At 34.6% G+C, this 21587-nt stretch overlaps 1 protein-coding gene across 7 annotated transcripts; it reads left to right on the top strand.

Moving 5' to 3' along the window:
• The first annotated feature begins 7206 nt into the window (after positions 1-7206).
• LOC114298311 (uncharacterized) lies at positions 7207-20255 on the top strand. Of its 7 annotated transcripts, none has more exons than XM_028242859.2 (8): positions 7207-7477; positions 8237-8532; positions 9946-10017; positions 10764-10831; positions 17010-17166; positions 17676-17753; positions 17858-17947; positions 19837-20255. In XM_028242859.2, the coding sequence occupies exons 2-8, from the start codon at positions 8260-8262 to the stop codon at positions 19978-19980; spliced, it is 882 nt and encodes a 293-aa protein (XP_028098660.1). In that variant the 5' UTR covers positions 7207-7477; positions 8237-8259; the 3' UTR covers positions 19981-20255. The 7 variants fall into 7 exon arrangements, with proteins under 7 accessions (XP_028098660.1, XP_082765407.1, XP_028098661.1 ...); XM_082909281.1 differs by having other exon boundaries at positions 7336-7576; positions 17013-17166; XM_028242860.2 differs by having other exon boundaries at positions 7336-7576.
• The last annotated feature ends 1332 nt before the right edge of the window (positions 20256-21587 follow it).

The raw sequence follows: 21587 nt of genomic DNA, 5'->3' as shown, positions 1-21587 counted from the left end.
ATAAAAGGGAGAAAGAAATGGGGGTTGGAAGACATGCATCACACACACGCACACTTATTTACAACAGTTGTGCCCTTTTGACGGAGGGTCCGAATGAATAATACAGAACCGACTGGCTAATCTAAGATAATCTAATTAAACTAGTTATTACACAATATAATGAATAACAAGCTACAGCTAATTATTACACAACTCTAACTAATTAACAAATTAACTAAGTTAGCAATTAAATAAGCATATAAACTATATGATGTAGGCTGCCTTAGCTCTGCTTTGGATGACAAAGGATGCATGCATGCTTGAGTCGCCTTGTTCGGAAATCCCTCGCGACGCCCCGATTTGCCTCTATTTGCAATTGATCTCAGAAACTTGCACCAAGCTCCAGCGAGATGAAACCCCACCTTGGGAATCTGTAGGGATGCTGTCGACCAGATATTGGCCTTGGAGACCACCGGCCGACCAGTTTTTGTGGTGAAAACCAAAAAAAGTGGTCAGCCAGCCACTTTATCTGGTCGGCCGACCAGTTTTTGCTGCTGGTTTCTGGTTTTCTGCAACAGAGGGCAAGACAGGGGGCATGGCAAAGTATTTGCAACACATGTATGCGCGACCACCCTCCCTATCATTACATAAGCTTAAGGGAGTGTAGGTCTCGACCCTCGGATTATCAATCACGCATCTCAATGCATGATGGCCGAGGGGCCGAATTGCGCAACTCGATATGGAATGAATGCACATACAAACACCTAAAGCCTAGAACTCCGTCATGTATAGTCAAGAGTGTCGGCGACCGGGAATCGAGGTACGTTTCATCACTTCGAGTATGAAACGTGCCTCGTTTCCCGTGTTTGGACTAACGCCTATTCCAAACACAATGCAACAAACATGGCATGCACTATGCGATTCAATCATGCAACTTAATGCAATACAACTTAGACATGCAAACGTGCAAAGGGGTAAACATGTGAACATGTAACTAGCATACACAATGCTATGAATTCCATGGCATACACAATGCTCATGACACAAGCATACACAATGCACGTGGCAACTAACATACACAATGCAATGAATATGGCATGCACAAATGCAATGATCAATCATGTAACAACATGGCATGCTCAATGCTACGAACTACATGACATACTCAATGCTACAAACTACATGACATACTCAATGCGCAATGGACTTAAACCAAAATGAATAGGCCTCAGCCATGTCCAAATCAGCGGCCATTGATGATGAAATCAAGGCACCAAAACACATACAAACATGTATAATGCAATGGCCCAAGCCTAAGGCACAAAATACAACTCTCCAAGAGCATTGAAAAGATGAAACATGGAGTACAATGACATGTGTTCCAGCACTAAAATGGCATACAAAATGACTTCGAATCATGCAAACAACTCACGCAATGCATGTTGAAAGGCTCAAGTATCGAAAGCTAGTGAAGCATATTATGCTAGAGACATGCAACGCGATGCTCAAATGACCAAACCAACTCCAAATAGACCCTATGCAGGCCAAAACAGTAGCAAAATGAGTTGGGATGATGGCTTTGAAAGGCACAAAAATGGGACTCATGCAATGGCTCACAAATAAGGCATAAAAGCATAACTCTAAAGAGCACTTAAAGAGTGGAAAAATATGGAAGTATAGCAGCCCTACATGCTCTGAAATAACATTCCCAATGATGCCAAAACATGCAAATATCTCGAGCTAAGTATGCAAGAGACCTCAAAACTCAAAACTAGTCAAGGCTATTACACAACAAGCATGCATGGCAAGCATCATTCGACCAAGAGGCCTCAAAACAGAGCTAAGGCAGCCCAAAATATGAATAAAACCATGTTGGAGCAAAGCCAAAATGTGCTAGAATAAAGAGCCAAAACATCATGCACTCGAAGCTAGTGAACAAGATTTACACTATAACCATATAGAGCATGTGAAAAGCTACCAAACCAGCTAAAAATAGAGCCATGATATGTCAAATGATGACCAAAAACCCACTGAAATGGAGCTAAAACATGCTACCTTGATGAGCCATAAATGAGAATACACTACACATATGAGAAGCATGCCAAGGGTGACCAAACCAACCATGGACAGAGTCTAGTCAGGCCCTAAAAGTCACCAAAAAGTGCCTGAACCAAGCCTTAAAAGTATGAAAATATATGCTCCTTTGATAGGCCAAAATGCAAGTAAACAAGACAAAAAGAGAGAGGGTCACCCCTCTCTGATTTAGGATCTCAAAATCACATGCCAACCACTGAAAATCCACTGGATTTTAGTGGCTAAAAGACCAAGCGAGGATTAGCTCAAAGGCCCTAAGGCATGGCACAAAACAAGGCCAAACAAGGCATGCAAGAGGATAGGAGACCCTCAGCACCCAAGAGGCCTTAAACAAACATGTTAAGTGCTAAAAAATGAAGCTTTTTTTAGTTGAAAACAAAGCTCAAATAAGCATGCATGTATGGCTAAGAGAGTGACCAAAACAAAGCTTAAGAGGGAGAAAAGAGGTTACCCTTGAAGCTCAGCAAAACCAGCAGATTTTTTGAACCAAAAACCAGCTTTTCAACCTCCAAAAAGGTCCTCCAAGAACCTCAGTTCAATGGTGGGGTGTATGGTTAAGAGTTGTGGTGTAAAGGTAAAGAACAACACACACTTTAGGCACCAAATATAGAGATATAGAGGGAGATATACACTTGTGCCTTAGGCCAAAATTCAGAACCTTTGGAATGGAGAGGGAGAGCCTCTCTTATAGAAAAACCAAGGGTTCAAGATTCTTGGAGAAACTAAGGCTTAGATGCAATCCCTCCATACACGTGTATGGAGGATATAGTCTGTGCCCTCCAGATGGCACTGCTGGCATCCATTTAGTCTGACAAAACAGGGGGAAAGCTGCCGACCAGAAAAGGTGGTCGGCCTACTACTTTTAGTGGTCGACCGACCACCCAAAGTGGTCTTCTAGGCAAAAAAGTGGTCGGTAGGGGAAAATGGTGGTCTCTACACTGAAAGCAAGCCAATAGTAGGGTGGGAAACCAGAAAATGTGGTCCAAAGACCAAGAAAACCAGTTTCTCGACCAGAAAATCGGCTGGCGGGGAGAAAAGTGGTCTCCAATGATAAAAGTTGGTCTCCCACCCTTGTACCACTTCCCAAACAAGGAAAGTAAGGTTTGTACCTAAGACAAACCAAAACGGATGTAAGACAAGGGTTCGGGAGGCAAGACGCGCGGCCGGGAGCCCCGAAAACCAGTTGCCGAGCATCAAAAGTGGCGTACGACTGCAAAAGTGGTCTCCCGGACCACAGTGTCCCTCTAGACAGAGGAAACGAGGTGTGTGCCATAAATCGTGCCAAACAGAGAATGTTAAGCGGTCCCGAGCCGAGGTGCACGACCTACAGTTCCAAAAACCAGAAACTAGTCTTCAAATGGGAACAGTAGCCTACAACCACGAAAAATAGCCTGCGACCACTGAGAGAAGGTCTACAAGACCTCTCCCTCCCTCCGGGAAGAGAAAACAAGACTTGGTCCGTGGATCGAGTCAAAGTATAAAGGGTCCTGAGGTCCAGAGGCGAGGCTCTCAGCCAAGAACTCCGAAACCTCGAAACGAGCATAACATGCGCAATCACCGAGCGCTCAATCGATGACGTCTGAGTCTTAAGGTCGGTCAAAAATGGGGTGTCTACACTAGTAAATTACACTTTAGCTCCTTTATGTTTGACCACTTTCTTATTTTAGTCATTAAAATTTATTTTTTCCTACTTTGATCCTTTAGGTTTCTAATTTTTCTCATTTTACTCGTAAAACTAATTTATGTTCAAAATTAAACAGAAAATTCCATAATAACTGTCGTTAATGTGTCATTTTTTATCTAATTTTAATAGATATTAGTTTCAGGACTAAACTGAGAAAAACTTGCAACATTAATGGCCAAAATGAAAAGTAACCAAACATAAAAGGGGCAAAGTAAAATTTACCTTTTTTTTAGAGAGTAGCTAAATGCAAGACCCCCACCAAAATTGCTTCACTCTCTATTTTTCTTTAAACTTCTACCACAATATCAAACATACCTTTTGAACCCCATTTCTACGCCTTTCACCTCCAATTCCTCATCGTTTCCTCTGGTAGTTCACTTCACACTTTGGCGACCCTCTCCCAATGCCCCTCCCTCGCCGATGACCCCCTACTCCTCCTTTCGATCTCCACTTTCACATTTCTCGGACCACTCTCACATTTCTCGAACCTCTTTCACACTTCGGAAGGCATCACAACCCTTCTTTTTGCCTTTGCGACTACTTTCGCCACTATTCAGAAAACTAGTTTCAAACAAAAGCTTGATGTTTAGTAGTATATAGCGAAACAAAAGGCATATGTTCGGTTGTGGAGCACTGAACATATTTAACAAGTTTGGCTCTACGTAACCAAATAAAGAGAAATCGACCAAATTATGAGGTAGAGAGAGAAATTGATAGGGAGAGAGAGAGTCGCGTACGAAAGAGAGAAAAGAGAGTAGGTTTACCTTGTCTCTCTGGTTTTGGATTTAATTGTTGGTTTTTTTATGGAGATCGTGATGGTCGAGGAGTCGTAGGGAGTGGGCATCGTGACGGTGGGAAGTGGAAGTGGAAGTGGTGGTTCCAGAGGTTGTCAGCGAGAGTGAAAATAGTTGTGGGTTGGTCGCCAGAGGAGTCGGTAGGAGTGGAAGTGGTGGTGGGATTAGGATTAGGATTAGGATTAGACTTGGAAGGATATGGATGGGAACCAAATTAGACATTGATCTTAGGACAAAATTGTAATAAAAAAATGGAGGGTCCAAAATAAAAAAATAGAGACATTTAGCACCTTTTTTAAAGTTGTTTTGTTTTGTTTTTTTTTTTTTTTTTTTTTTTTTTACAGATGTCGCAAAATAATTGTCCATTTTAAAAAATTAAAACATAAAACTTAGAGTATTTCAAAACTATCCTTTAACAATAATTATGAATATATATAAATAAAAAGGTAATACGGTAATATATTTTAATTTAACTTTAAAATACGAGGGAATGGAGAGTAAAAAAAATATTTTAAACACATGGAAATACAAGTAATTCTACAATAAAGTACAAATAAAAATTGGTAAGGGTGCAGGTCTTCCTTTTGCACCACTTCATATTTTTATAATTTTTTTTCTTCGGTCCGATTAAACAGCAATTCTTCCCTAAAATAAAGTAATAATTATAAAAAATAGTGCTCCCACTAATTAGGTGGCAGTAGGTCCCGTCATTAATGATGTGATGTTTTGATCTTGAAGTTGTAATTTTTATTTTTATTTTTTACTTTTTTAATGTATTAATGTTATTAGTGGTGATATTTTTAGTGGGATGAATCATTGTTGAATAATTATATATATTTTTAAAGAGTTGAAGTTTTCAAGAGGGAATACTTAATGCGGTCGGTAATTTCTTGGTACCCAAAATCATAAATGCCCAAAAGTTTGATGTAAAACGGACTTTACCGAGCCTACGTAGCAAGAGGTTCGTGTTCACCGAGCCTCGGAGTCAAGACACGCCAAATCTAATCCACATCCCCAGTATATGTCCGTATGATCTGTATCCACATCCCCCACATATATATATATATATATATATATATATATATATATATACAACAATGATACATCCCACTAATTTGAGAGTACTAATGGACCACTAATGAGGTGAAAATTCAAAAAAAAAAAAAAAAAAAAAACTTAAAGCCAAAACATCACATCAATCAGTGGGACCCACTCTCTAGAGCTCCTTTAGTGCTCTTAATTTAGAGCTCTCAAACATTTTTCATATATATATATATACAAACTGTTGTCACACGTGATGCGTGTGCAATTTAAATAAATAAAAATAAAATAAAATATTTATCATATATTGTGTGCCAGTTAACTGGTAAAAATCTTATTCATTTGACATAAGTCTAATGTTCAAATCCCCTCCTCTCATCTATCTAATTTTTTTTAATTTCAAATAAAAAAGTAGACACGTGGCAGTATAAGAAACAAAAGTTTCAAGACACCATAAAGGGTGTTCACTTTATAATAGTATAGAGAGATAGATAGATATATGGGAAATTACCTACACCCCGTTAGCTAAATTATAGATTTTCTTTTGGAGTTTTAGAAATTATATTTTCCTCTTCTGAGATTTATATTCACATAATAATTTAATCTCTATTGTTACGTTAAGAATGATTAATTGACATCACCAAAATATAAATTGATCGACGATATTGTTCCTACTGAAATCTCTTTGACAAATCAATAAAATTTACAAAAGAATTATGTTGGATAAAAAAAATTAAGTTTTTAGAATAATGTTTGATTTGTTGTTTAGAAAAAAATTTCAGAATTTAAAAAAATAAATAATAACTAATTTAATAAAAATAAATATAAAAAATATATTTAATTTGAAAAGATTAACCACTCAAAAGATAAAATTATATAAAAATATTTTTTTTAATTTTTTTTATTTTTTAACCAAATTAATTTTTAATTTTTTTAAAAAAATTTTAAAATAAATTTCTAAAAATCAAACCAAACATATTCTAAGAATTTTTTGACAAGCCATTTATTGTGTTTTTAACTTATTTAATTATTTGTTAATTTTATGATATTTTCACCATCTGACATTACAACATATAAGAGTTTTAGAAACTAATTTTTTTGATCTTTAAAAGTAATTATGTTAAATAATTTTATTTCAACTAATAATTTAGGTAATTTTATAATTGTATATGAGAGCAGTTAGAAAATTTATTTGTTAATTAATTCTGTTAAATAAAATAAAATATTCTAATAAGGAGTATTTGTAATTTTGCAAACTAAAAGGAACAATTCGTATTTTAAGTAAATCTCATGAGTGTATTTATAATTTACTTTCTTATTTTTATTTTTATTTTTAAAGTGATGTTAGAGTGATTATTTGCACAATTGTTATACTCTTAACTTTTGACTATTGTATATTCAATTTTTATAAAATGAAATAATAATCAACTGAAAAAAAAATCCAAAATTATTTAAAAAATATGGACTTATAACTAAAATTGTAATAAAGGTACATAATCATTTTATTTCATTTCATTCTAATTAATCAAATACAACATGAAAGTTCATAATAAAAATATTATAGATAAAATAAAATAATGTTATATAAATATATAAGGTTTATTCCATTCCATTATATTTTTCTTTCATCAAACAAACCCTACTTTAAAATCAAAAAAATCAAATTTTAATAATAAAAAAAATAATAAATAAAAATTGTGCAACTCGACCGAGCCTACCTAAGTGTGTATATATATATATATATATATTATACACAACAAACCAAGGCAAAGCAAAGCAACCCCACAACGCTCTAGACTCTGTCATCAATTTTGAGGAACAAACAAGGTCACGACTTTCTCAAGACTCATTCAACATTCTCGCCATCACAAATTTGCATTTTCAGGTACTTTTCAATTCGATTTTCACAGTTCTCATGCTTTGAATCTGTTCTCAAATAGAGGTGTTCGTTTGAAATTTCGATTTTGATCGTGAATTGTATAGGGTAAGGTTGAATCTAATGACCCGCATTCTGGTTTGGGTTTTGTATTTCTTATTTTTGTTTCCTTTTTCTACACTGTAAATTTGGTCCTCTTTGAGCTCTGGCTTAGATTTTGGGATTTTTTTTTTCATAAATTGCGTTATTCTTGTGCTGTTTGGTTGCTGAGAAATTAGAGAAAGTGGAGGAAAATGAAAACTGAAAGCTTTTAATATTCTTTACTTTTGTTGGTAGCGACATTTTCCCTGTATTTTCTCGGCAAACAAACAGATCCTCAGGGGTAATTTGGAATATCTGAGGAGCAAATTCAAACTCCAGATTTTTATGAGATTCGAGTTTGGTAATTAGGAATAGGCAAGAGATGAAAAGAAATTAGTATTTTCGATTTATTTTATTTATTTTTATTTTTTATTCACAAAGCTCTGATTATCAAAAAAATTAATTGTTCGAGATATGAGCAAACAAATGCCTTTACTTAACTGAGCTTAGTACCTCCATTTGCCTTCTTTAAGATTAAACAACAGGTTAAAGTTCAAGAGTCTCTGTTCTTTTCTTTTTTTAATTATCTGTTTTACAATTAATTAAGCATATCTTATGCATGTAATTCGTGGCTATCCAGATTGTTTGGGTTTAAATGGGTAAAGAATGGTAGTTGTGGTGAATCAGGATTTTCAGTGTCAAGAATAGTGATGGGGGACCACATGGTTTTATGCGTTGACCATCTTGTTAAACCCGAATCATTGCATTCACTACAAGGGGATGAGGTCTCAGGATCTTCTGGAGAGGGTTCTTGCTCTCACACAATTGATTCCTCCACCTCCATTGATATCAAGGATGTGGTGGAACATGGTGGAGATGATGAACAAGAACCACTTATTCAAGCAGTGGAGTGCCGCATTTGCCAGGAGGAGGATAGCATCCAAAATATGGAGTTTCCTTGTGCTTGTAGTGGCAGCCTGAAGGTATCTTCATTTGATGTTTTTAGATGCCAATTTTGTGCGTTAGCCTGTACTATGTGTTATGTATTTACTTACATATATTGTTTGAGCCTCACCAATTTTTTGTTAGTTTTGACTGTCTTATGTGTGAATTCTTCTATGGGCATGATTACTATCAACTCATGCATGGTACAAACAATTATACGGTCCTCCTTTTTTGGGGTTTGGATGCATATTCAAGTACTTGAACTTTTTACTATTTTCATTTGGTTTACATTTAATTTGCCTTAATTGCTTGGCCATTGCCAAGGCCGAGGCAAGATATGCCTAATGTGCACCATACTAACAAGTCATGTTCCTCCTTTCTAAATTTAAAGACTTGATTTTTTATATTTATGTAGTGAGAGTCAGCTCAATATGGTGCATTAGTCTATTCCCTAGCTGATAGGAGTGTGTTGAACTGTGGGGAGAATTTACTTTACTTGATCAGTGCACTTTGCTTTAAGGAAAAACAGAAAGAGAACATGGCCATGTGCTAGTACCATGGCTATTTGTTTTTAACAGTGTGAAGTGTGTTTGAATACCATTGAAAAACTTTACAAAGTTTATGTTGATTTGTTCCTTGTCCTTATTTTATAGCAGTGTGAACATGATTGAAAACTTTACGCAAAAGTTTATGTTGGATGCATCCCTTGTTCTTGGTTTATAAATGGCAAGACCTTCGAAGTTATTCATCCACAATATCTTGTAATCAACCTTATAATTTTTTGTATATATTAAATTGTGAAACATACGCATGCATGTTTGTATTTGTTCCTTATTTTATGTATGCAGATTGGTTGAAGTAGGTTCTCTATCCATGTTATACATATATATATATATATATATAATTCCCCCCCTCTCTATGTTATGTATGCATTATGTTCCTTATGTTGTTATACATCATATGGATATAGGCATTGTTCTGTGAAAACAAGCTTTCCAAGTCAAATTTTAGTTTACCTAGCCCAGAGTTGATTAGATTACTTGTGTCCTGCTTGTCATGGATGCCAAATATCAACATTAATGAATATGGGTAGACGTGCTCACCTTTTCTACTTTAGACTTTAGAGTGTTGGTTTTGATGTAATAGCACCAAATCTCCATTCAACTTGATTTTTGGCATGCTCAATAAGCAAGGGAGTTATGTTCAATCCAATTGTTGGCTTGACATAAGATTGTCCCCCCTCTCATTAGTGCTGAGTGATTCCTACAAAAAAGTTTTGGAGTTGTAATTTGATCCTACATCTATGTATCTATTTATTTGGAATTTTGTCGTGATCACCTCTAGGTTTTATAAACTCATGGTATGAGTTTCCTTATTCTGTGAACATCTCTGATTATGGTTTTTAGCTTATTTATTGAAAAAATAATGGTTAACCACATTGTTTTGTCCAGTTTGCTCATAGGAAGTGTGTGCAGCGATGGTGCAATGAGAAAGGAGATATAACTTGTGAGATCTGTCACCAGGTATTGTTACTGCTGCTTCATTCTGTGGCCCTTGTTGCTGCTACCTTCATTTTCTCTTATTTATTTTTTTTTTGATTTTTGACTTTTGATTTTTGATTTTTGATTTTTGATTTTATATACCATTGCAATTGCATGAATTCTTTCTATATTTGAGAGATAGATATATTATGGTTTTTTTATACACATGAAATATTTTGCTTGTTTGGTTTCAAAAACTAGCATCGTAGTCTTGGTGGTTTATAAGCTATATTGTGGTATGATAATTACAATAGGTTGTGCCCAAATATGAAATTGATTCATATGTTTTCTTCACATCTTGTTGATTTGGCTCTAGGCATGCTTGACGCTAGGGATTCATATCAGTTGGTTAGTACATATAAATCTCTTGTTTTGCTTCCTTCACACCTCTGAATCTCAAAAAAAAAAAATAAAAAATAAAAAATAAAAAAAATAAAAAAATACATTAAATATAGATTTGGATTGTTTTTTTAGAAAACCACATAAATTGGCCTCATACTTTGTTTCTGCTAATTGGATGTTTTTCTGTACATGTTTGAGTCTTGCCATCTTAAAATTTGTTGTTAGGTGTGTTCCTGCGTCCATGTAAAATATCAAGTTTGATGTTTTTGTGAAGTCCCTAAAAACATATTCACTTAAATTTCTTCCAGATAATTTTATTATTTTTATAAGTTGATTAATCAATTAATACATTAACTTACTGAAAAAATGTTCTCTGACATATACAGCCTTACCAACCTGGTTATACTGCCCCACCACCTGCTCCTCACACTGAAGATACTACCATTGATATCAGGCAAGTTTAAGCTTTTATACACTTTTTCAGCTAATGATTTTTTATCGCATCAACCCTCGTATAAGTAGTAAATTGTGATAAATAGTCAATTAATTTCTTGACAACTGAACTTAGTTTCTTGTTTCATAACTATAATCTCACTACTTGACAATGAGTTTCGAAGAACGGCTAATAACCTTTCTAGGGGTTGCTTCATGCAATGGCTAAAAACTGAGCTGACAAAGCGCAAAAATTGCAAATTTGAGCCTAAAGGCAACAACTTATTGGCTTCGTTTGGGAAGTTGCTATTTTAGTAGGCTATTTTAGTTTTTGGCTATTTTAGTAGGCTAAAATTTTTGTGTTTGGGAAGATGATTGGATTTTTTTGTAGTTGGATGTGATGTTTGTGAGAGAAAAAGTGAAATGATTATGGGTTTGATGTGATATTTTGTCTTATTAGCTATTTTAGCCTATTTTATTTTTTTGTGAATTTTAGCCTAAACTAGGCTATTTTTTTTTCTTGCCAAACACCCCCATTGTGAGTAAGCTAGCTAACCTGTATACCATGTATTGATAGAACCAACTTATTTCTCATAAACCATTTTTATTTTTGAAAAAATAAAAAATATATTGTTTTGTTTGATATTGGAGAAATGTATATCGAATATATTCTACATTAGATCTACAGGTATATGAAATTTTTTAATACTAACATCTTTGTACAATAACAAGCATGAAAACACGAATTTGAGCCCAAGGTTCAACTACTTTGTGTCAATAAATTGGAGTTCTAGATTTTCAAGGGGTTGGCCTAGTGGTCAAGGCCTGGGGTTTGGGAGTGTGCTCCCTCCAAGGTCTTGAAACTTCCTAGGTGCAAACCTTAGTTGCACGAAGCGGGAGCGGGGGCGGGAGTGGAGAAGCGTGAGTTGATAGAAGTTTCTTAGGTTGGGAGCGTCTCAGGGAGCGGTAATATATATATATATATATTTTTTTTTTAGTACACATTAGAAGTTTTTTTATAAATATTTTTTATAATACAAATTAATTGTTTTATTTATTTATTAAATAATATGTTATTGTTAATTTATTTTTTTATTTTTAATTGATATATATATATATAATAAATAAAAAAATATAACAAATAAGAAATAATAAAATATGTTAAAATAAATAATAAAAAATTAGATGATTTATTTTATAAATTTTATTAGAGTTTTTTTTATTAAATATGATTTAATTAGATTTATTATATAACAAATTATATTATAATTATATTATTTATTATACTCATTAAATGTTACAAACGGGAGGGGACACAGATCGATGAGAGAGAGAGAGGGAGAGAAGAAGAAGGAGAAGACGAAGACGACGACAACGAAGAAGAAGAAGAAGAAGACGATGGCGATGAGATGCTGAAGAAGAGAAGACTGAGTGACAGAAGAGGAGATCGAGAGAGATGAAGACAGAGAGTGAAGAGGAGATCGTGACCAGATCGAAGGCGATGAACAGAGATCGAAGGCTATGTAACAGATCGACGACGTGTCCGAGAAACCCATGCCCTAAACCAGCGAATCCATGTAACAGATCGACGACGAGACAAGTTTCTCTCTCTCTCTCTCTCTCTCTCTCTCTCCCCTTTACGATCCCATCGTTGACTGAATTGCGTTTCTCTCTCTACAGAAACGCGATTCTTACACGCTTTTTTCTAGGAAGCGCGGAATTGCGATTCTTACTCAGAATCGCCACCTGGTTGCACGATTCCTGCAACTAAGGTGCAAACAATTTCTTGGGACTAATCCATACAGAGCTTTGCCCTGTCTTTAAGCCCCAGGCCTTGACTACTGCCCTAGGCCTTGACCACCGCCCACGGCCCATTGCAAATGGGTGGTGGGATTGATCTCTCGGATTAGTTACCGAGTTATCAAAAATAAATAAATTGGAGATCCGATGTTAATCTAACACATATGTAATACCCTTGATTAAGGGGACCAGACTGGCTGGCCTTTTCTAATAATCAATAATTTTTTGAAAAATCCTTTTGTTTACTTGTTTTGGAATAGAAAATGCAAAAGAACCATTTCTACATTAGATTCACGGGTGTATAAGGATTAAGATTGTTTATTATTATTTGAAAGAAATCACATTTTCACATGTAGTAATGAAGAATCACTTTAGATGAGGCAATCATCTATTCATCATCTATCTTGCATACATTTAGGCTAATACTTACCTAGTTGAATAGACATTGGGAGCTTTTTTGGTGCCTAAGGTGTCTCTTATGGGAAATATAAATAAAAAATTCATCATGTAGAAACTTTTGAGAGGTTTGACCATGTTCATATTCCTGGGAATGCAACTAGGGCTTTGCTTTGGTTTCTCTTATATTTATTTCTTATTTTTTCATGTTGCGTTCTTCATATCCACTTCAAGTTCAGTAGTCTTTTCTATGTTCTTTGCTTTTGCAATTTTTTTGAATTTTCAAATACTGTGGGGTTATATTAAGGATCAATTTTAAGTCCTTATCTTTTTACTTTAATTATGGATGAGTTGACGAGAAATATTCAGGATAATGTGCCATTGTGTATGTTTTTTGCAGATGATATCGCGTTAGTGGATGAGACTAGAGAAGGAGTTGACACTAAGTTGAAGACGTGGAGAGAAATGCTTGAATCTAAAGCATTTAGAATAAGTAGAACTAAAACAGAGTACATGGAGTGTAATTTTAGTAATAGTAACAGTAACAATGGAAGCAGAGGAGAAGTGAAGATTGAGAACCAAGAACTACCTAAGAGTGAACATTTTCGTTATTTAGGATTGATTATCACAACGGTTGGAGAGATTAGAACGGGTGTGGTCCATAGAATTAAAGTAGGATGGCTTAAGTGGAGGTGTGCGTTTGGGGTACTGTGTAATAAACGAGTACCCACTAGACTAAAAAGAAAGTTATATAGAATGGCTATTAGACTAGCGAAATTGTGTGAGACGGAATGTTGCACAACTAAGAAATAACATGTAGATAAGATGAGTATTACTGAGATGAGGATGCTAAGGTGGATGTGTGCGAAGACTAGAAAAGACAGAATTAAGAATGAGTATATTCGCGAATGGGTATGAGTGACACCGGTAGAAGATAAGTTAAGAGAATAGATTAAGATGGTATGGTCTTATACAACGGAGGTCAACAGAGACAGTAGTGAAGATATGTGGTACAGTAATGATATATGGAAGTGTTAGGGGAAAGGAAAAACCTAGATTGAAGTGGATAAGTATAGTAAATAGAGATATGGATCTCTTTAATTTGACTAACCATATAACCGATAATAGAATTGAGTGGAGAAGAAGGATTTATGTAGTCAACCTCATTTGATGGGACTTAAGGCTTTGTTTGATTTGGAAATCATTGTGTCAAATGATTCTAGGTGTGTCGGGGTTCACTATGTAAGAAACATTGTATATGTGGCATGATCCTCCTATATTTGTAATCTCATGACAACATCGGAAATGAAGTCAAGTTGCTACACATTGCATTCTCCATTTTTCTCTTCCTAGGACCATATTTTGTTTGAAAGGCCATCATGTCTCTTCTACTTGCCCTTTTTTGCTTCCTCTTGTCAAGTCAAGTCACTTCGTGGTGCACTTAGTGGTCCTTTTACCCATCGCTAAACGAAATTAGACAACTTCATTTGGCATATTTGTCAATTGGTTTCACCTTTTGATTCTCTTAAATGATTTATTCCTTATTCTATTCTTCTTTTTAGTTGTTCCTCATTCATCTTAACTCCCTTTTTCTTGGCTATTCATATTACACAACTGTTGCTAGACATTTTTTTAACCGTAAAGTATAGTGCTTTTGTAACTCTGTGAGAGTTATGTTTTTCGTGCTGGTGATTTCTATGGTGTTTATTTCATAAGTTATGGAGGAATAATGTAGTATTAGTGATGTGTTAATGGGATGTTATTAGTGGTGTGCTATGAAGCATGGACACTCCAAAATCAGTGCCATGGCGGTGTCTGACATGGGGACACGTACGGGACATGCCAGATGGCTTGTCCCTTTAATTTAATGATTTTTTTGTAAGGGACACGGCTGTCCGTATGGGGACACGACGAGGCTAATTTTTTTTTTTTTTTTCTTTTGCCTCTCTTATTTAGTGCTTTTGTGAAGAATATTGTTGAATGTTGAAATTTTCTCCTTCTCATCTTAGTTCTTGTTATCGTTTATTATGATTTTTTTGTGAATGGATGATCTATTAATTTGTTTAAATATAGTGGTTATATTTATTGAATTAATGCTACTATGTTAGTATTTGTTAATTTTGATTTTGGATGAATGTAATATGAATCTACATAACACCTAAAAATATATAAAAATAAATAAAATAAAATTTGCCATGTCTCCCACCGTGTCCGTGTCCCCATTTTTTGGAAATTGCCGTGTCCCATGTCCGTGTCTGTATCCGTATCTGTATCTATGTCCGTGTCCGTGCTTCCTAGGTAGTGTGTTATTAGGTTGAATGTTACAAAGAAATTGTTTAAGTGAGCCATTATATTAGTATGAATAGTCATTGTGTTTATGTAAAGAGTTTGGCTATGGAGTATTATATATATATATATATATATATAGCCTTGTATTGGTCATTTGAGATACGAGTGAAATACAAGAGTTATATTATTCTGCTTCAGTTCTTTTCAACACCATCATTTCTATACTCCGAAGCATAATGTCCATATTATAATTGTAACATTGAACATCAGATTTGTCATAGCTTCTTCCATATGGTCTTGAATTGTTGCCTCTACCACGTCCTGTTGAACGGTTTGAGTGTTGACCTTTACCTCTCCCTCTTAGGTTTCAATCATTGCTTTCACCCTAAGAAGCATGAACACTTCTAAGAAGCTGACGTATTCGCGTCGTGTCCGTATCGGACACCGACACTCTTAGGACACGTGTCTGACACTCTTCAAAACTTGTCTTATTTTTAAAATTTTTTTAAAGACCCGGACATTCTTTGGACACTTGGAGGACACACGTGTCAATCGCTTAACACACGTTTCTATCAATTAGACATATGTGAAACTAATTATAAGTTTAAACAAATTAACTTAAGATACAATAATAAAACAAAAACCATATACATTTATAAGAATTAGTGTCATATTACATTTTTTTAATTTCTATGAATAATATATTCATATATATAACATATAATAAATATATGAAATTATATATTTCATACTTGTTCCCTACGTATCGTGCCCTGCATTATTTAAAATTAACGTGTCGTGTCCGTGTCCATGCTTTCTTAGCTTTCACCTCTTCCATAGCCTCGGCCACGGCCACCACGACTTGCATGTCCACGTCCTCGGCCCCTTTGACTATGCTCTTGCCTTCCTTCTTTCTCTTCCAAACTTGTGGGTTATTGTGATAGCGACTGGTCTGGCGATTTGGATGATAGAAAAAGTACTACGGAATTTGTTTTTTTTATATGGGTGATACGGCTTTTGCATGGAGAGTTCAAAGAAACAACCCATTGTCACACTTTTTACATGCGAAGCCGAGTATATTGCTGCGACATCTTGTTTTTGTCAAGCTATTTGGCTCAAAAATTTGTTGAAGAAACTTCACATGCCTCAAGAAGAGTTGACGGAGTTTGCAAGGAGTTAATAAAAATCAAGTTTTTTTTTGGGGGGGGGGGGGGGGGGGGGGTGGGTGAATAAATTAGTTTTTATTATTTTGAGAGTTATGTTTTTCATGCATGTAATGGTGATTAGAATGGTGTTTATTTCACAAGTTATGGAGGAATAATTTAGTATTAGTGGTGTGTTAATGGGATGGTATTAATGGTGTGTTATTTGGTTGAATGTTACAAAGAAATTGTTTAAATGAGCCATTTTATGAGTATGAATAGTCATTATGTTGGAATGTTAAGATTTTGGTTATTGAGTGTTATATATAGCCTTGTAAGTTGGTCATTTGAGATATGAGTGAAATGCAATTCCAAATTTGTGTGAGCGATTGTTGTGTGGCCAAGTTTATTTCTAACAAAATTTTCCCTCCAATTTGACCCATTCTTGAAACAACAAATTGCTCTAGAATCATTAGTCCACTTATGTATTTTGCTTCTTTCACCATCTGGATTTATATTGTAAATTCATATGCTTGAATCTTGATTATGTTGTTTCATGGTTTTGTCTCACAGTAGCGGTTGGACACTCTCTGGTACTCCTTTAGACTTGCATGACCCACGACTTTTGGCTATGGCAGCAGCGGAACGACATCTTCTGGAGGCTGAATATGATGAATATGCTGATACCAATTCAAATGGAGCTGCCTTTTGCCGCTCTGCTGCTCTGATTGTAAGATATTGTAACCATCTTGTGCATGACTATTAATAACTGTATGCCACTATGAAATGTATAAATTAAATATATGCATGATGGTGTCATTGTTATGATTATTATTGGCAAGAAGGAAAGTAACTTGTGGTGCTGCAACTGACCATCTTATCTAGTAAGTGATTTGGAGACTTAAATAATGCAGCAGATGTCCCTGTGAAGTGTAACATAAGGTTACATGACCTGATGTTCAAATGTCTATATGAATCTACTTATGAGCCCTGAAGAGAGCATTTCCTATCAAAATCTTCAACCTTTTGCATGACCTTATCTGGGATGTTCTGAGAGCTTGTCTGGCTTCTTAGACCTTTTCCCCATTTTTTTGCCTCTTTTTTATTTTCCTTCAATAAATTGGTTTTTCTTGGGTAGTATCTAATTATCTGTAGCCTGATTCGGGTAGTGAGTTCATAGTCCTTTGGACTTGGGTGCCAGCTTGATTTTGCTTTGAAACTTTCTCCATTTCTTGGCAGTTAATGGCTCTTCTACTTTTGAGGCATGCTCTATCCATCAGCAATGGTGATGATGATGATGCTTCCACCTATTTCTCTGTAAGTTGATATATTTTCAGTATGTCTTAGCATTTATGCCTGCTTTGAAGATGATATGTGCTTTGTTGTGTTTACACTAAAGAAAAATTGTTGATTCTGAACAGCTTTTCTTGCTGCGGGCTGCTGGCTTTCTTCTCCCATGCTACATTATGGCCTGGGCTATCAGTATTTTGCAGCGTCGAAGGCAAAGACAGGTTAGTAGAGACTTCTTGGTGACTTGTTTCATTTTTTTCTATGAGCTCCATCTTGTCTAATCCAGGAAATAAAATAAAATAAAATAAAAATTTTCATGATGCTATAATGGTGAGTTACTATGGGGCTGGTTATAGAAGCTAAATGCTTCTCCTCTTGTTGGAAAATCATATTGGAGACGTTTAAAAAAATGGTATATTTGTCTTTTTAGTTAAGAATTACTCATAACAATTAGTAAGGAAACAGTTGTAGCTTGCGTAACTAAGTGAATTACAGCTTGTAACGAATGAAACCTTTGGATTTAGAAATGGTGGTGGTTATATATATTGTTATTATTGCTATTTTATTTTGTGTAGTGTGTACACATATACATATCTACATGCATTTGCATATTTGTCAAGGAAAATGTCCTGATATTATTATGAAAAATAAAAAAGAAAAGGGTAGCCATTGGCAGCATGTCTATTCAATGTGCAATGGTAATTATTTGGGACACCATTTCGGTTCACTAAACATTCCATAATTACCATTGGACCTCTGGTGCAATGGTAATTATTTTGTACATCATTTCAGTTCACTAAATGTATGATGCTGTATAAATAGATTACTTGGCGACATAGAGAATCGTATTATGAATCGAAATTTTAATTTTACAAACTGTGAATCGAATTGAAAAATTGTAAGATCCAGTACATATTATAAAATATGATGTTAAATAACCGTATATATGAAAAAATAAAATAAATTAATTTTGGCAAATCTTATACAATAGAGCTATATATAAGTGATTATGCCATTTAATTGGGAAGATATTGCCTTCATAATTAGAGATTAGATTCCAAATTTCACTGATTATAAAATTATTTAAAAATTATAATATATTCTTCCTTGACATTTAAAAAATGGACATAGAAACCCTAAATCCATGTTACTTGTACTTTTCTAAATGTATTAAGTACCAGAGCCAAACACTAGTATACTTGGGTAATTCGAGTTTAATTAGGTAAGGGTGTTCCTCTGTTTGACATATGTAGTTGGACATTTTCATCTATCAAACATATTTTGTAATTTGAGTTTACCATAAAAATTATCTATCAAACATATTATGTAATTTGAGTTTACCATAAAAATTACGCATTAAATTCTAGTATTATATAATAAAAGAATTACATTAAAAATATATTAATATTTTGTGTCCATTTGGATGGATATGGATTTCAAATCAAGGAATTTGACTTTAATCATTCAAGGAGAATAACTCAAATTTAGATATGATAGTTTACCTATGAATTTTAGGATTGAATTGAATAGCTTTGTGATGATGGATTTGAAACAACTATATAATAGTCATTTGAAATGATGCTAAAGATTCTCTTTCTTTCTCAATTTATCTTCTTCCAATTTTTCTATCCATTTAACCTTTTACTCCTTTGACTTGAAATCCACATCTATCCAAATGGACCCTTATTTGTGTCCCTGCGTCCGTAGACATGGGAGTTAGATGAATCAGTCACTTAGACACATACTTGCACCCATTGTTATCAAATCATGAATCGAATCATGAATTGTTTTGTTAAAATAGTGATTTGTGAATTGTATCGAATCATGAACCATAAGATTCACTTTATTAAGCTTAATAATCATGAACCCTAAATTGGTTATCAATTTTGTCTAGCTGGAGTTTCCCTACAATCATAAAAACATGGATTTATTTTTTGCTTTCCCTTTATTCCGCCTTCTAACCAGTTACTTCATGTATTTGGTTTATAGTAAAAGAATGATGTGGTGAAGTTCTTAATGGTACCAGAAAAAGAAAGAAAAAGGAAACTTATTTAATATCATCTACTCAAATTTTGTGATTAATTCATTTATATGTATTTTGTTGAATCAGGAAGCTGCAGCAGCACTCGCAGCAACAGAAGTTGCCTTCATGATACAGGCAGGGCAACGTAGGGGTTTGCATTTCACAATTGCACCGGGATCTGCAGTGACACCAGGACCTGCGGTGACTCCCCAGCAAGAGCCAGTTCAATAATATGACAGTTTTTCTGAGCACTGGTAATTGTCTGCATAAGTTTAGAGCCACATGATTACATTGGGGATTTGAATGTACTTATTTGTTACCTTACCACTTGAACAAAATTGCAAGGATGAATTTCTACCCTACAAGTTGTATCTTGGCACCGCTTTATTTCCGCAGAAAATTTGAATTTCTTTCTTTACTTTCTTATGCTTGTACATAATTATACCGTGAACAGGAAGAGCATCTGTTGCTGCTGGGGTAATGTATGTTAATCGAGTTGTTGTCTACGTTTGAGTGTTATTAGGTGTGATTGTGAGGTACATTCTTCAAGTTTATAGTATGTGAACTTTTTTTTGTTTTTCAATTTACTGAATAGAGCCATTCAGGTTTCAAGTTCAAATTTGATGGTAAAAGGGTGATATATATTTGAAAGCAACAGTTCATATGTTTCCTTTACTTTAATATCTAAAAGTGAAGGGTTACATTAGTCGATACATCTAGTTGGATAATTTTGTTTTGACCAAGATCAAACCCAATTCTGAAAAGGAAAATGTTATTGGTTTCAAATTTTTTTACTAGAGATATTTGGTCATTTGTTTAGTAGAAAATTTAGTATTCTTAGTATTATCCTTCTAAAAAATGATTATAATAGGTGAACATTGTTCACCTCCTCATTAGTTAGGTAAAAGGTGGGGTTCACTACCTTTGAAAGAGCGGACGAGAATTCTGAGATAATGTTTTGTTAGATTATTACATATTTAAATTCCTCTATACTTAAAATGTCACACTGGCATATAAGTGCTCTCTCAACACTGGATTATCACTTTCAAAAAATTAACGAGAATTTGAGATAATGTTTTGTTAGATTATTATGCAGAATAATATTTTTATATAGATTTAAATCTGAGATCTTATATTAATATAAAATGTCATCTCAAGACTGCTTCGATTACAATTTAGATCACGAAATAATGTTAAGTCACCATAAAGATATTAGAAGGAAAAATCACTCTCAAAGCTACAGTAGAAAACTGTGCTTTACCAAAATTTGTAGTTATTTATGAATTTATGAAACAAGAAGAGACATAAAATAAAGAAAACAGAAAGATGGTCTACATGGGAAAGAGATAATAGCGGATGAAAAGTACAGAAGGGGACAAAACAAGGCCATATATATATGGAGTAACCTATTGGGGTTCTAAGTGGAAGCTTTGTATGGTCTGCACAATCGAGAGAGAGAGAGAGAGAGAGAGAGAGAGAGAGAGAGAGAGAGAGAGAGAGAAAAGCATAAAGGGAAATCCAATAAGCACAAGAAACCAAGGGTGTGATTTTTATTGCATGGAGTGAAGAGCTTGGAATACTAAAGAGAGTTAAGCATAGCATAAAGAGAAGTGCTTGGTTTTTTCTTTGGTAGAGAGAGAGAGAGAGAGAGAGAGAGAGAGAGGGGTTTATATTCCTCATCTTCCAACATTCTTCTACTTTATCTGGCTTTCTTGCAACTGTAGCAATCTATGATCAGCTTTGGTTGGCTCATTGGCTTTCATTCGATCACTCAAGCCATGCAAAACCCACTATTTATCTTTACTTAAATTATTCATCTCCATTCCTTATCTTTAGCA

Source organism: Camellia sinensis, chromosome 15 (genome assembly GCF_055761805.1).
Source record: "Camellia sinensis isolate YWXY chromosome 15, ASM5576180v1, whole genome shotgun sequence".
Taxonomy (NCBI): Eukaryota; Viridiplantae; Streptophyta; class Magnoliopsida; order Ericales; family Theaceae; genus Camellia; species Camellia sinensis.
The sequence above is the reverse complement of the archived record's forward strand: the minus strand, read 5'-3'. Positions and strand labels throughout refer to the sequence as shown.